The 15,212-nt window shown below is 38.3% G+C and overlaps 1 protein-coding gene across 1 annotated transcript in view; it reads left to right on the forward strand.

Annotated features, from left to right (window-relative positions):
* Positions 1-15,212, forward strand: part of LOC106087586 (protein Wnt-10b) — an 87,981-nt gene that overhangs the window by 72,330 nt on the left and 439 nt on the right. The window contains exons 4-5 of the mRNA XM_013252681.2: positions 7,745-8,127; positions 8,198-8,582. Of these exons, the coding sequence (XP_013108135.2) occupies positions 7,745-8,127; positions 8,198-8,582 (768 nt within the window). The remainder of the gene's footprint in view (positions 1-7,744; positions 8,128-8,197; positions 8,583-15,212) is intronic.

Genomic DNA, 15,212 nt, shown 5'->3' on the forward strand with positions numbered 1-15,212 from the left:
ATATTAACCAATCTCCCGATTGCACTTCTTGAGACCCTAGAGATCGCTGTGGTTGTCTGATTTGGCTGAAATTTTGCACAACGACTTCTCCTATGACCTTCAACATATGTGCCAAATATGGTCTGTATCTGTTCATAACCTGATATAAATTTTGCACAATGACTTCTACTATGTCTCCGACATTCAAACCAAGTATACCCCGAATTGGTCCATTACCTGACATAGCTCCAATCGCATAGCAATTCTTATACATTTTCCTTGTTTGCTTATAATGAGATACCGGGAAAAGAAATCGAAACGGTCGCCCCTAAAATAAATCACCATTGACCATCATTCAAATATTCAAAAATGGCGACTACCATCCACCAAGAGTGAAAAAGAAAACGTTAAGTGTTAACAATGCATCATGAACCTCAACCGACGAATGACTACACAATCTATTCCGAAAAACGACCATCACACACATGTCCATCCATCTTCCATTCATTCATTCACTCACTCGCTAACTGGGAATGGTCGAAATGGTTATTTATTTGCATGCGCTAAAAACGATGAATTTTTTTTTCATGTGTCCTCCCATGGTTGAAGGCTACGAAATGTTACCAAATCTCTTTATTCGTTAACAAAATTACCATGGAAGCCATGCAAGAGGGCAAAAGATGCAAAGCAAAGTGAGGGAAGAAAGTTATCCTCATACAAAAAATACTATCACCACTGTTGATGGATAAACGATGAGATGATTCTTTAAAAAGATATGCAACTTCCATCAACTTGGTACATTGTTGGCCATGGCACACAAATAACAAACCGCCACTGCTGTCAAGGAGTTTTGGAGTGTTTTAAATCTTCCTTCTGAAGGATATAAAGATACACAAATGCTAAAAGATCTCCATATATTATGGGGAGACAAGAGTTGCCAGACTTGTATAAAAAATTTTACAATTTAATAAATTGAACAAAACTGCGCAGAAAAAATTCATAAAAATTTTAAAAAATTAAGATAAAAAAATTTAAAAAATTTCTAAAATTTTGACGAAATGTATTTTCAAACTCGACATTTTCATTGGCAAAATATTTTGGCATAACTTCAATTAAAAAAAAAGTAGTAACAAAACAGAGGGAAATTAACTTCTCATAACAAGAAATGAGTGCCGCCCTATTCAATTATGAACGGACCTACTGTTTGATGACGAGTCCAAAAGGCGTGTCGTAAAAATGTGGCACGTCTTATTCTATACCAATAAAATTTAATTTAACATTCCTTTCATTAAGAAACAAAATTTCGAAAAAAAATTTTAGTAGAAATATAATTTCGAAAAAAATTTTGTTTAAAAAACATGGCAACTCTTCACTCTCACATTAAAATTTCCTAAAAGTTGTTGGTTTTTTCGTAAAAACGATGAGATTTCCTAAACACAGCTTTAACTCCCATACAAATGATGCAATGGCAACGACAATTCCAAGATGTCCAAATGATACTGTCCACCACATAAGATGAAGCTGAGTGAAAGAATGATCCCCACTGCCGATTCATGTGACTCGTCTGCCTGTCTTTTTCGCAAGATAGCAGTAGAAGTTGTCTCATGGAAAATATCTCTCCGAGCGATTCAAATGACAGATGAACGATTTAAATGGAAATGAAAATGGCTAAATGTACTCGACGATAGCGGCCACACTATCTTAGTTCCAACTCGTAGTCGTTTGTAATGATGGTGGAGCAAACTGAGAGATTGCAATGCCAATTGCCACTTTGCTCAAACCAAAAGCGGCAAGGAGGTATTTAGCCAAAGGATCTCTTTGTACGCTGCTGCCAGCTAGTCAACAATTCGATAAGTGAACATATTTTTAATTAGTCTTCTTCTGCTTCTCCATAGCGACAATTGAGGAATGTAGACAAATTCTTGAGATAATCTCAGTCATCTAAGTCAGTGCATCCAAAGTGCACACACACACATACACATTCACACCTTACCACCATTTTTTGGGGGGGCAAAGAGGAAGATACAACATTTGCAAGTGTTTTAAATGCAAAACATTGCGTAAACTGATTAAAAAAAGGGGAGGGAGCAGAAGGGTTTCTTACAGTGGAGCTAGATTAATGAAGAATTGAGTTTGTTTTGACTTTATAATCAGGTAATCTTATTTTATGTTGATTTTATATCATGCTTAGAAAAGTAATCTTGCATTAGGTTAGGTTGGAAAGAGGGAGCAGATATTAATCCGCCCCATGCCACCATGTACATACACCTAAGCCTGTAGTCAGCTTGTTGTGCGCTCTAAATCCAAAAATGTAACCTCGAAAAAGAAAATCTTGGTTAGGAATTCCGTGCTACTTACAAAATCCTCAATTGTTTCCCATGCCACTCCTTTAAGTTGGTTCATGTCTGGTTTAATGTTCCCACCTAAGAGTCGGTATCTGTTAGACGCGAAAGCCTGGCAATGACAAAGAAACTGCTCCAACGTCTCATCATCTTCCTAGCATGCCCTACACAGGCTATCATTTGCCCCAACGATTTTACATAAGTGAGTTCATAGTCCTATGAGTCCCGTTTTGATCCTAAAAGCTATACTGACCTCCTTCTTACTTCCTTTCAGTAATAGCCTCGTCTTTTCACTATCTGGATCCCTCCATAGGATTTTCGTCGTCCTACCAACCGTTTCGCTGTGTTGCATGCGCATTCGTCGCCCACGCCCTTATCTCTGACTACCTCGACCTGAAAGGCTTCGGTTTAACCAAGTTTATTGACGGCAGTCTTCACCGCCCTTCTGCCCTTTCGTTCCCTCTTGCTCCCCCGGATTTTGCATTCCTCAGAGAAGGCTTTAACCTCCTTCTTACACTGCAATACTGTTCGTGACCTTACCGTCCTGGTTGTTATTGCCCTTATGGCAATTTTACTGTCCGTAAAGATGTTCACACTCGACGTCCTCGCGTTAGCACCACACCATTCCGCATTCCCAGGCCCACTATTTCCGCTAGTATTTACTACGTAATATAAATCGACGTTATGTTACGTAATGTAACTGAATGTAAAGAAACGTTAAGTGACTTAATTTTACGTTTCGTCAAATTGGGAATATTACATCACGTGAAATAGCCCAATTTTATGTTACGTTACATAGCATCACTTTGTGTTACATAACATGAATTCAATTTCGCTTACTTACCATAACGTTAATTTATGTTAAGTGACGTAATGTAACGTTATTTCACGTTACCTAACTTTTTGTCCCTTTATATAACGTAACATAACGTCACGTTTCTTTTCTTAACATGACTTAAAATCAAGATAAAATAAGATTACATGATTAGAAAGTCAAACAAAAATTCAAAAACACAATTCCGCGAATGTTCAGCAAAACGTTATCTTAAGTTGCGTAACGTTAATCATATTACGTTACGTAGCAATAAATAACGTCATCCAAAGAAACGTTAAGTAACACAATTTCTGCGTAACATTAGTTGAAGCTATGTTAGTTTAGGTTTTCCTACATTACGTTGTGTAAACGAAATTGACTTTACATAACGAAAAATTACATAATTATGTTAAACGTTCACCGCGATGTATCACTACGTAGAGTAGTAAAATTTGTCCCAAACCACTGTGATATTGTAGCATTAATTGACGTTATGTTACGTTACGTTATTTTACGTTATGTATGTTACGTAAGTTTATGTACTATAATTTAAAGTAGCGTTGAGTTACGTTACAAAAATATAAATTTTAATGTGTTAACATACACACTTCCACGTAATGCACTCTGACGTAACGTAGCAAAATTTTTCCTTAATAACTCTAGAATTTTCTGATGATTTTCTTTTTGGAAGAACATTCCATTTAGAAACAGGGGCAAAACTTCTCACATGTCAATGAGACATCCTTTTTATAGCCGAGCCTTAAGGACATGCCATAGTATGACACCTTTTTAATGAGAAGGTTTTATACGTGAAGTGTTACGTTACATATAAGATACGTTACGGTAATGTTAGGTTACATTTATGTTTCGTTACTTTGCATTTACATACCGTAATGTGTTACAGTTGTGCTACTAAACGTTTATGTTACGTTAAATTTACATTTCTTAACGTTTATTTTATGTTGCGCGTTACGTAACAAAAATAATAGGTAACGCTCAGGTTACATTAATGAAACGTTGCATTTATATCATGATACGTTTATGTTTCATTGCATTTATGTTACGTTACGTTTATGTTACCTTACGTTTATGTCATATTATATTTTTGTTAATTTACATTTATTTTATGTAACGAGAAACTAAACAATTTAAAACAAGTAAAAGCGTGCTAAGTTCGGCCGGGCCGAATCTTATATACCCTCCACCATGGATCGCATTTGTCGAGTTCTTTTCCCGGCATCTCTTCTTAGGCAAAAAGTGATATCAGAAAAGAGTTGCTCTGCTATTAAAACGATATCAAGATATGATCCGGTTCGGACCACAATTAAATTATATGTTGGAGACCTGTGTAAAATGACAGCTATATCAGGCTATCGACCGATTTGAACCATACTTGGCACAGTTGTTGTATATAATAACAAAACACGACGTGCACAATTTCTTTCTGATCGGATAAGAATTGTGCACGCTAGAGGCTCAAGAAGTCAAGACCCAAGATCGGTTTATATGGCAGCTATATCAGGTTATGGACCGATTTGAACTATACTTGGCACAGTTGTTGGATATCATAACAAAACACGTCGTGCAAAAATTCATTCCAATCGGATAAGAATTGCGCACTCTAGAGGCTCAAGAAGTCAAGACCCGAGATCGGTTTATATGGCAGCTATATCAGGTTATGGGCCGATTTGAACCATACTTGGCACAGTTGTTGAATATCATAACAAAACACGTCGTGCACAATTTCATTCTGATCGGATAAGAATTGTGCACGCTAGAGGCTCAAGAAGTCAAGACCCAAGATCGGTTTATATGGCAGCTATATTAGGTTATGAACCGATTTGAACCATACTTGGCACAGTTGTTGGATATCATAACAAAACACGTCGTGCAAAATTTCATTCCTATCGGATAAGAATTGCGCACTCTAGAGGCTCAAGAAGTCAAGACCCAAGATCGGTTTATATGGCAGCTATATCAGGTTATGGACCGATTTGAACCATACTTGGCACAGTTGTTGGATATAATAACAAAACACGTCGTGCAAAAATTCATTCCAATCGGATAAGAATTGCGCACTCTAAAGGCTCAAGAAGTCAAGACCCAAGATCGGTTTATATGGCAGCTATATCAAAACATGGACCGATATGGCCCATTTACAATACCAACCGACCTACACTAATAAGAAGTATTTGTGCAAAATTTCAAGCGGCTAGCTTTACTCCTTCGGAAGTTAGCGTGCTTTCGACAGACAGACGGACGGACGGACGGACGGACGGACGGACGGACAGACGGACGGACATGGCTAGATCGACATAAAATTTCACGACGATCAAGAATATATATACTTTATGGGGTCTTAGACGAATATTTCGAGTAGTTACAAACAGAATGACGAAATTAGTATACCCCCCATCTTATGGTGGAGGGTATAAAAATGTACCCAAACTTGGCATGTCGAAGTTTCGCAGCTAATTTCAACCCACTGTATACCCAAGTTTGCTTTAACGACTCAAAATCGACAACAATCAACACCTAAGTCAATGTTTCCTTTTCAATATCCTGGTTACAGTTTTAATGTGCACTTAACGATTAATTCATGTTGCGGCACTTGTTGGCAGTTGCACTATTATTTGTGTTATTTTGAATCCATGACTAAACAGATATAGGACGGATAAATAGACTGACTGACAGACGCTCAGCCAGACAGACGGACAAACAATGCCTATTGAAACAAAAGTGAAATGCCAATCATTTACTTACTGCATGTTGTTGAAGTTGCAAATGCAATTGCTACAATACTGCTCCTTGACCATCAATGTTGCTGTCCTCGTTTTTGTATTTATAAGCTATGGGACAAGAGCAATATTAACATTCAACTACAACATCTACAACAAACAAAATCCAAATCAAAATCTGCACTTAACGAAATAAAACAACGGAGGGTATACTGGACACACGTTAACGCGATCGCCACATAAACAGGCATGTCACACTTGCTCTGACTTATGTCCAGTGGTTAGTGGATGGCCAATGCACTAGACGGAAGGAAGGATGGACGAACCTATTTTAGAAGCACGAATTACCACATTGCGCGAAAGTTGATGTGCGTATGTATGTATCGTATATAGTGATGCCTTGCATACTTCACAGGAGATTGGCTGGCGGTCACAAAAATGCTGTGAAACAATTCCCATGGGAAATGTTAAGGCATCCACCAGGAGATTAGCACCAAAAAAAACTCAAGTTCACTGCATTGCATCCATCTTAAACTTCCATTGTTTGCTATAGTGGTTGCTAAGTTGGATGGCCAAGACACATTTAACACTGGACATTCTTCACATTTTCCAGAAGGTCATTTTACTTTTCGTTTCGCTGCAAGAAACAAAGAAATTTTGTCATCTTTTTAGGTAGTGGTTGCTATTTTTTCACTTTTGTTAGGTTAGGTTGAAAAGAGTGTGCTAATATAAATCTGCCCCAAGCCAATATGGCCATACATCTAAGCCAGTAATGGGCTTTTAATGCGCTCTTTCTTCCGGTTAAAAAGGAAAGGGTTTCAACTTACACTCACAACATTAGTTTTCTTTTCACAGAAGCGAAAAATCAAGACTCTAATAAAATCGTGAAAGCGATAAAACCGTGAAGGCGATTGAATAGAGGAGACGATGCAATCGAGTGAACTATGAAATCGCATAGGTAGTAAACTCGGGCACGCGATAACAACGCACAAGTGACCAAATTGCAGATATAAAAAAATTGGGGAAACAATAAAATTACCAAAGCGAAAATTTGGGGGAAGCTATAAATCTTGACGAATTCGTGGAGTCAATAACATCACGTAAGCGACCAAATCACGTAAGCGATCGCGAAAGCGACCAAAACCGCGAAAGCCACAAAAATCACTCAAGCGAAAAAATATAAGTGATAAAAATCGCTTAAGCGATAAAAATTGCGAAGGCTATAATAGTCGCGGAGGAGATCAAAATCGTATAAGCGATAAAAATCACCTAGGCGATAAAATTCGCGTAAGTGGTAAAAATCACTTAAGCGATAAAAAACGCGTACACGATAAAAATCGCGTAAGCGATAGAAATCGCGTAAGCGATAAAAATCACGTAAGCGATAAAAATCGCGTAAAAATAAAATCTAATACGCGATAAAATCGAATAAGCGATAAAATCGCCTTCTCGATAAAATCACCTTATTGATAAAATCGTCTTATCAATAAAAATCGCCTAATCGAAAAAATCCCCTTATCGATAAAATCCCCTTATCGATAAAATCCCCTTATCGATAAAATCGCATAAGCGATAAAATCGTGTACGCGATTAAATCGAATAAGTGACGAAATCGCCTTATCAATAAAATCGCATAAGCGATAAAACATATAAGCTATAAAATCGAGTAAGAGATAAAATTGTTTAACGTTAAAATCGTGTAAGCAATAAAGTCAAGTAAGCGGTAAAATCGCGTAAGCGATAAAAACTAGGAATCAAAAAAAATTGCGATAAATGCGGTAAACTCAAATTTTTTTTGTAATTTCTCAATGATTTTTTCTGATTTAAAAATCTTGTTAATTCTTCGTTTTCTTTCTATTTCATCCTTTTAGGTTATCGAGAAAGTGCATTTGCCTTTGCCATCTCAGCCGCTGGTGTAGCGCATAGTGTAGCTCGAGCCTGCAGTCAGGGACGTTTAATGTCCTGTGGCTGTGATCCCTCGGTAAATCGAAAGACGCTCAACAAAAATCTCAGACAAAGTCTGGATAAAGAGAAAAAACAATTTCTACAATATCTGGAGACCAATCAAATACTCAATCCAGAGGATGAGAAAAAATATGAGAGATCGAAAATTGCCAGCCGTTGGAAATGGGGTGGATGTTCACACAACATGGATTTTGGTGTGGAATTTTCCAAATTATTTCTCGATTGCCGTGAAAAAGCTGGTGATATACAATCCAAAATTAATTTGCATAACAATCATGCGGGTCGAATTGTAAGTATTATACAATAGTTGAAAATTATTTTTTACCCAAATCTTTAAAATGTATTATGTTTCATTTCAGGCTGTTTCCAATAACATGGAGTTCCGCTGCAAATGTCACGGCATGTCTGGTAGCTGTCAACTGAAAACATGCTGGAAATCTGCTCCCGATTTTCATGTGGTGGGCAAGGTGCTAAAACATCAATTTCGTCGAGCCTTATTGGTCGATCAATCGAATCTGGGTAATGGTGAACCCATTGTTGTGCTCAAGAGATCGCGCAACAAAAAATCCAACAACGCCAATGGCAATGGCGAAAGAACCAATGAACGTCATGAACGTCCTTCAAATGCCAAATCGAGTACGGAGAAAAATGCCCAACGATCCGCCCGAAAACTAGAGACATCTCTATTTTATTACCAAAGATCACCGAATTTCTGTGAAAAAGATCCCTCTGCTGATATTTTGGGTAAGTTGGAGTAACAATTTTAGAGAGATAAATTCGTGCAAGAGTTAAAAATCCCGAAAGCAATAAAATCTTGTTAGCGGTAAAATCCTGTAAGCGATAAAATTGCTTAGGCGATAAAATCGTATAGGTGATAAAATGGTATATGCGATAACAACGCGTAAATAATGCAATCGCGATAAAATCACTCGAAGTATACAAATCTCATTAGCAATACAATCGTGCAAGCCATTAAGTTGTATAATTAATAAAATCGCGTAAGCGATAAATTTGTGAAAGCAATAAAATCACGATAATGATAAGATCGGACAAGCTTCAAATAATCGGAGATAATTTTATATTGGAGCTATATCAGGTAATGAACCGATTTAGACTATACTTGGCATAGTTGTTGCAAGACAAAACAAAACTCTTTACGCGAAATTTCTGCTAGAAGCTCAAAAAGTCAAGACCGCAAATCGGTTTATATAGCAGCTATATCAGGTTATGAACCGATTTGAACTATTTTTCGTACAACTGTTCAACACAATAGTCATAACAAAACACCTCATTTAAAATGTTTGCCAAATCGGATAAGATGTACTCCCCCTAGCGGCTCGTGAAGTCAAGATCCCAGATCGGTTTATATGGCAGCTATATCAAAACATGAAGCGATAAAATCGCGCAAGCAAAAAAATGGATAAAATCGCGCAGACGGTAAAATCGCGCAAGCGATAAAATCGCGCAAACGATAAAATCGCACAAACAATAAAATAGAGCAAGCGATAAAATGGCTCAAAATTGCCCAAGAGATAAAATCACACAAACGATAAAATTGCGGAAACGATAAAATTACACAAGCGATCAAATCACGCAGGCGATAAAATCACGCAGACTGTTGGAAGTCATAACAAAACACCTCATTCAAAATTTCAGCCAAATCGGATAAGATTTACTCCCTCTAGTGGCTCATGAAGTCAAGATCGAAACATGAAGCGATAAAATCGCGCAAGCAACAAAATCGAGCAAGCAACAAAATCGCGCAAGCGATAAAATCGAGCAAGCGATAAAATCCCGCAAGTAATAAAATCGCGCATACGATGAAATCGTACAAGCGATAAAATCGCGCAAGCAATAAAATCGCTCAAGCGATAAAATCGCGCAAGCGATAAAATCGCGCAAGCGATAAAATCGCGCAAGCGATAAAATCGCGCAAGCGATAAAATCGCGCAAGCGATAAAATCGCGCAAGCGATAAAATCGCGCAAGCGATAAAATCGCGCAAGCGATAAAATCGCGCAAGCGATAAAATCGCGCAAGCGATAAAATCGCGCAAGCGATAAAATCGCGCAAGCGATAAAATCGCGCAAGCGATAAAATCGCGCAAGCGATAAAATCGCGCAAGCGATAAAATCGCGCAAGCGATAAAATCGCGCAAGCAATAAAATCGCGCAAGCGATAAAATCGCGCAAGCGATAAAATCGCGCAAGCGATAAAATCGCGCAAGCGATAAAATCGCGCAAGCGATAAAATCGCGCAAGCGATAAAATCGCGCAAGCGATAAAATCGCGCAAGCGATAAAATCGCGCAAGCGATAAAATCGCGCAAGCGATAAAATCGCGCAAGCGATAAAATCGCGCAAGCGATAAAATCGCGCAAGCGATAAAATCGCGCAAGCGATAAAATCGCGCAAGCGATAAAATCGCGCAAGCGATAAAATCGCGCAAACGATAAAATCGCGCAAGCGATAAAATCGCGCAAGCGATAAAATCGCGCAAGCGATAAAATCGCGCAAACGATAAAATCGCGCAAGCGATAAAATCGAGCAAGCGCACGCGATAGAATCGCACAAACACTAAAATGGCTCAAAATTGTGCAAAAAATCACATAAGCGATAAAATTGCGCAAACGATAAAATTGCCCAAACGAAAAAATTTCATTTCAAATCAATTCAAAATCCGTCAAAATTGTGGTAGCGATCAAGTCGCATAAGCGATTAAATCCCTCAAAGTTGTGCCAGAGGTAAAATTTCACAAGCGATAAATTGCGCAAGCGATAAAATCGTTCAAGCGATAAATTGTAGCGATATAATTGTATACGATAAAATCACACAAGCCATAAAATCGTACAAGCAATAAAATCGATCAACATATAAAATTGCGCTAACGATAACATCGAGTAATCCTCAATAGAAAGGACAAACTTTTGGTTAGACATTAAATCATTCCTCACCTTTACACAGCTTGGGGTGGTACCTACCTACGATGCGGGGGCGTTGACAGTTACTGTGGTTAAATCCTCACGGCGATAATCTGCCTCAGCCCTACTTGAAAGTATCTTTTTTATGACTGCAACCCTTTGACATTAACCTTTTTTAAAAAGATTTCACATCTGTTGTTGCCTCTACGCTGTCCAAACATGGGATAATCATGTTGCCATTGCTCGCACCTCAAGTGTCAATCTCAATAAATCGAAGTTTCAACAACAACGCCTTCCAATTAACGCAAACTGATTAATTGCAACTAACAATGTCCGATAAAAATTTGCAAATTGAAACAAAAACGTCGCACACACACAGTTTAAAATATAAAATGCAGCACATTGGGGCGAGCTTGCTGGGAGGGACTGGACTGCCGGACTGCTGGAGTGGCAAAGTGCAGGTATCACGCCAATAAACACTTCTTAATTGACAATCTTATTAATAAAATATGCAAATCTGCAATATATCCAAGTGCGACAAGTGTCCGTCCAACGGACGAGTTAAGTCTTAAGCGCAGCCCGAGCAGCAGCAGCAGCAGCTTGAGAAGCCTGGCTAACAAATTGAGACTTTCAACTCAAAGTCAACACTTTTGGCATCATGGATATGCGAGCAAGCGAGCAACCAACGCCACCTTCAGTATTCCTCCAATCAAACGACTACAGTGTGGTGGAGCGACCAAACAACAGACTTATGGCCAAAGCGTGCTGTTGGCTACACACCTTAAACATAAATGGCGCATAGAGTTGCATAGATCGTTGCCAGGACGGACATGGGCGCGGACAGTGGATGAACAGACAGAATTGCATCTCAATATTTCAGACAGCAGCTCCAACACCAGCTTCAGAAAAAAAAAACAAAAAAAAAATACAACTCGTAACTCATGCTGTTGCAAATTGACAGATTGCAGTTAAAAAGTGTTAATTATTTAATAAAAAATTACATTTTATTAAGTCGTTACAGTTGTTGTTGTTGCTGTCGCTGCTTAGCCGTTGTTTATTTTACGCTCGTTAAATTTTTTATTTTGCTTAAAATCAAAAAAAAAACTAATTAAATGCAATTTATTTTTCGAATATTTTCCGCTGTTGCTGTTGTGCCATTATAATTAAAAAAAAAATACAAAAACGTTTTTATTTGCATGGGGCCAAAAACAAAGTGGCGAAAATATAAACAACGAACGATTGTTGGCTGCACCGCCCCCTTCGAGCAATAAATCCAGCACCAACAAATCCCATGCATGATCTGTTAATAGATTTTATTATTAAGTGGCAATTTTAAAATTACATTAATTATACGTTACAATCATTTTTTTATTACTGCCAACAAGTCATCGAATAAATTTTTTATAATTTATATGTCTGTCCCCTCTAACGTTTGCCTCAAACGGAAGAACTTGTTTGCAATTGCTACCATCAGAATTTCGTATTGATTTCATTCAATAATTGTTGTAGAAGTGTCATGATGTGAATCTAGATATACTAACCAAAAGGCTTAGGGCATATGCACGAAAATCCAAAGTTGATCGTCTTCAACTTCAACTGTCCGTCCTTTGAAAGCAAGCTAATTTTTGAAGCAATAAAGCTAGGTGCTTGAAATTTTGGACGAATACTTCCAATAAGCGGAAATCGGTTGGGATTTTAAATCGGCCCATGTTTTTATATAGCTGCCATATAAACCGATCTTGGATCTTGAGCCTCTAGAGGGCATGAGGTGTTTTGTTATGACTTCCAACAACTTTGCGAAGTATGATAAAAATCGTTTCTTTACGAAGACATTTACCAACACCTCAGCTCTAACCATCACACAGCACATTTTTTACTAGTTTTTTTTTTCGATTTTCTTCCACTGTGCAAAGGGTATACTGACTTCCTTCTTACTTACCTTCAGTAATAGCCTCGTCTTTTCATGATCCGGATCTGCCCATAGGATTTACGTCGTCCCACTCCCTTAAATCGGATTGCGTCGACGCGAAAGACTACGGGTTAACCAAGTTTATCGCAGGTATCCGATCGGAAACCTCTTTCATTTCTTCCAGGTTTCCCATCGTCGCTTCGACTATACCGCGATGATGTAACCTCTCTATCCATGCTTCCATCTCCTTAAGTCTCGCAACCTCGCAGATTGTGCCGTTGACAGCAGTACCTCGCACTAGACCTTAAGTGTCGTCGCAAATATCCGATCGGATACCTCTATCATTTCTTCCAGGTTTCCCATCGTCGCCTCGACTATACCGCGATGATGTAACCTCTCTATCCATGCTTCCATCTCCTTAAGTCTCGCAGCCGTAGTGGCTGCCTCACACTTAATTTCGTATGTCTCTCCAAAGAGGTGTCGCACTGCGGCACACCGTTCGGACTCGGCTATAAAAAGGAGGCCCTTTATCATTGAGCTTAAACTTGAATCGGACTGCACTCATTGATATATGAGAAGTTTGCCCCTGTTCCTTAGTGGAATGCATGGTTCGGATATCTAGAACAGTTTCCAGTGCCCAAATGGGCGTGATCCTCATCGCTTCGTCTATGGTCCGAATTTTCGTCAAAAAAAAACTGGCAACACTGCATCACTACGACGAAATTAATAACTATAATATTTTATAATCCTGTTTGGAATCCCTATTTTTCATTATTTCTTTCCCGATGGCACTGCCAGCCAACCTGCACTGCATTACCCTCCAGAAGGCACTACTCCTAATAAATGATAATGCTGTTGGGTGGTTGGCAGTGCTAAGTCAATAACACAGATAAATTATATACAGATAAAGAATTTGAGGTTCGCACCTAGACTGGTTGGTGGCGCTTGTAAATATAGACTGAGCGTGTAATACTGTTTGTCCATAACAAAGAGGATAAAAAAAGTAAGAGCCTGGAAAGTTCGGCCGGACCGAGTCTTATATACCCTCCACCATGGATCCCATTTGTCGAGTTCTTTTCGCGGTATTTCTTTTTAGTCAAACAAGGGATGAACAAAAAAAATTGCAATGCTGTTGGAGCTGTATCAAGTTATGGTCCGATTCGGACAATAATTGAACTGAATGTAGGAGACCATAGTAGAAAAAAGTCATTGTGTAAAATTTCAGCCAAATCGAATAAGAATTGCGCCCTTTACGGGCTCAAGAAGTAAACTAGGGAGATCGGTTTAAAGGGCAGATGTACCAGGCTAAAGACCGACTCAGACCATATTTGGATGCGTATGTTAAAAGTCATGGAAAAAACCATTGTACAAAATTTTAAACTAATCGGATAATAGTTGCACCCTCTAAAGGCTCAAGAATTCAATATCCCAGATCGGTTTATATGGCAGGTATATCAGGTTATAGACCGAATTGAATAATTTTTGGCGTGGTTGTTGGAACGATGGGCAAACAAACGACATACGCAAAATTTAAACCATATTGGATGAGAACTGCGCCCTCTAGTGGCTGAAGAAGTTAAGATTCAAGATCGGTTAATATGGCAGCTATATCACGGTATGGACCGATTTGAACCATACTTGGTACAGTTGTTGGAAGTCATAAAAAACGTCATGCTAAATTTCAGTCAAATCGGATAAGAATTGCGCCCTCTAGTGGCTCAAGAAGCCAAAATCAAAGATCGGTTTATGTAGCATCTATATCTAAATATGGACCGATATGGCCCATTTACAATCCCAACCGACCTACTCTAATAAGAAGTATTTGTGCAAAATTTCAAGAGACTAGCTTGATTCCTTCGTAAGTTAGCCTGCTTTCGACAGACAGACGAACGGTCATTTCTAGATCGATGACGATGTCATGACGATCAAGAATATATATTCTTTATGGAGGAGTTACAAACAGAATGACGAAATTAGTATACCCGCATCCCGTGGTGGAGGGTATAATAAATCTGCCAAAGAGGATTAAAATAACAGAAATTGTTGTGCTCTCAAAATTTTACAGCAAATACCAAGCTTATGCAAATGCAAATTTTGGCCATGAACATTCCACTAAGGAACAGGGGCAAACTTTTCACACATCAATGAGTGCAGTGTTTCTTCTATTCTATTTTTCTTCAATGCAAGCAGCTCTACCAAACAAAAAACAAATTTACCGCATAAAGAGAAGAGATAAAAGAAAGGAAGATACACATATTAGAAGCTACGCCTTGTGGCATGTTATTAGATAATTCTCATTTGTCTATATTCGCAAGCGCCACCAACCAGTCTAAGTGCGAAATTCAATTTCTTTATCTATATATAATTTATCTATGAAACTGCTTGCGACTTGTTCTTAGACAACTCTCATTTATCTATATTCACAAGCGCCACCAACCAGTCTAGGTCCGAACCTCAAATTATCCATCTATACATAATTTATCTATATTAATAAAATTTTTCGCATTGCCATTCACAAGTAATTTTAGACATTGCCATATTTAAAAA

The sequence above is a fragment of the Stomoxys calcitrans genome, chromosome 3 (genome assembly GCF_963082655.1).
Source record: "Stomoxys calcitrans chromosome 3, idStoCalc2.1, whole genome shotgun sequence".
Classification (NCBI taxonomy): Eukaryota; Metazoa; Arthropoda; class Insecta; order Diptera; family Muscidae; genus Stomoxys; species Stomoxys calcitrans.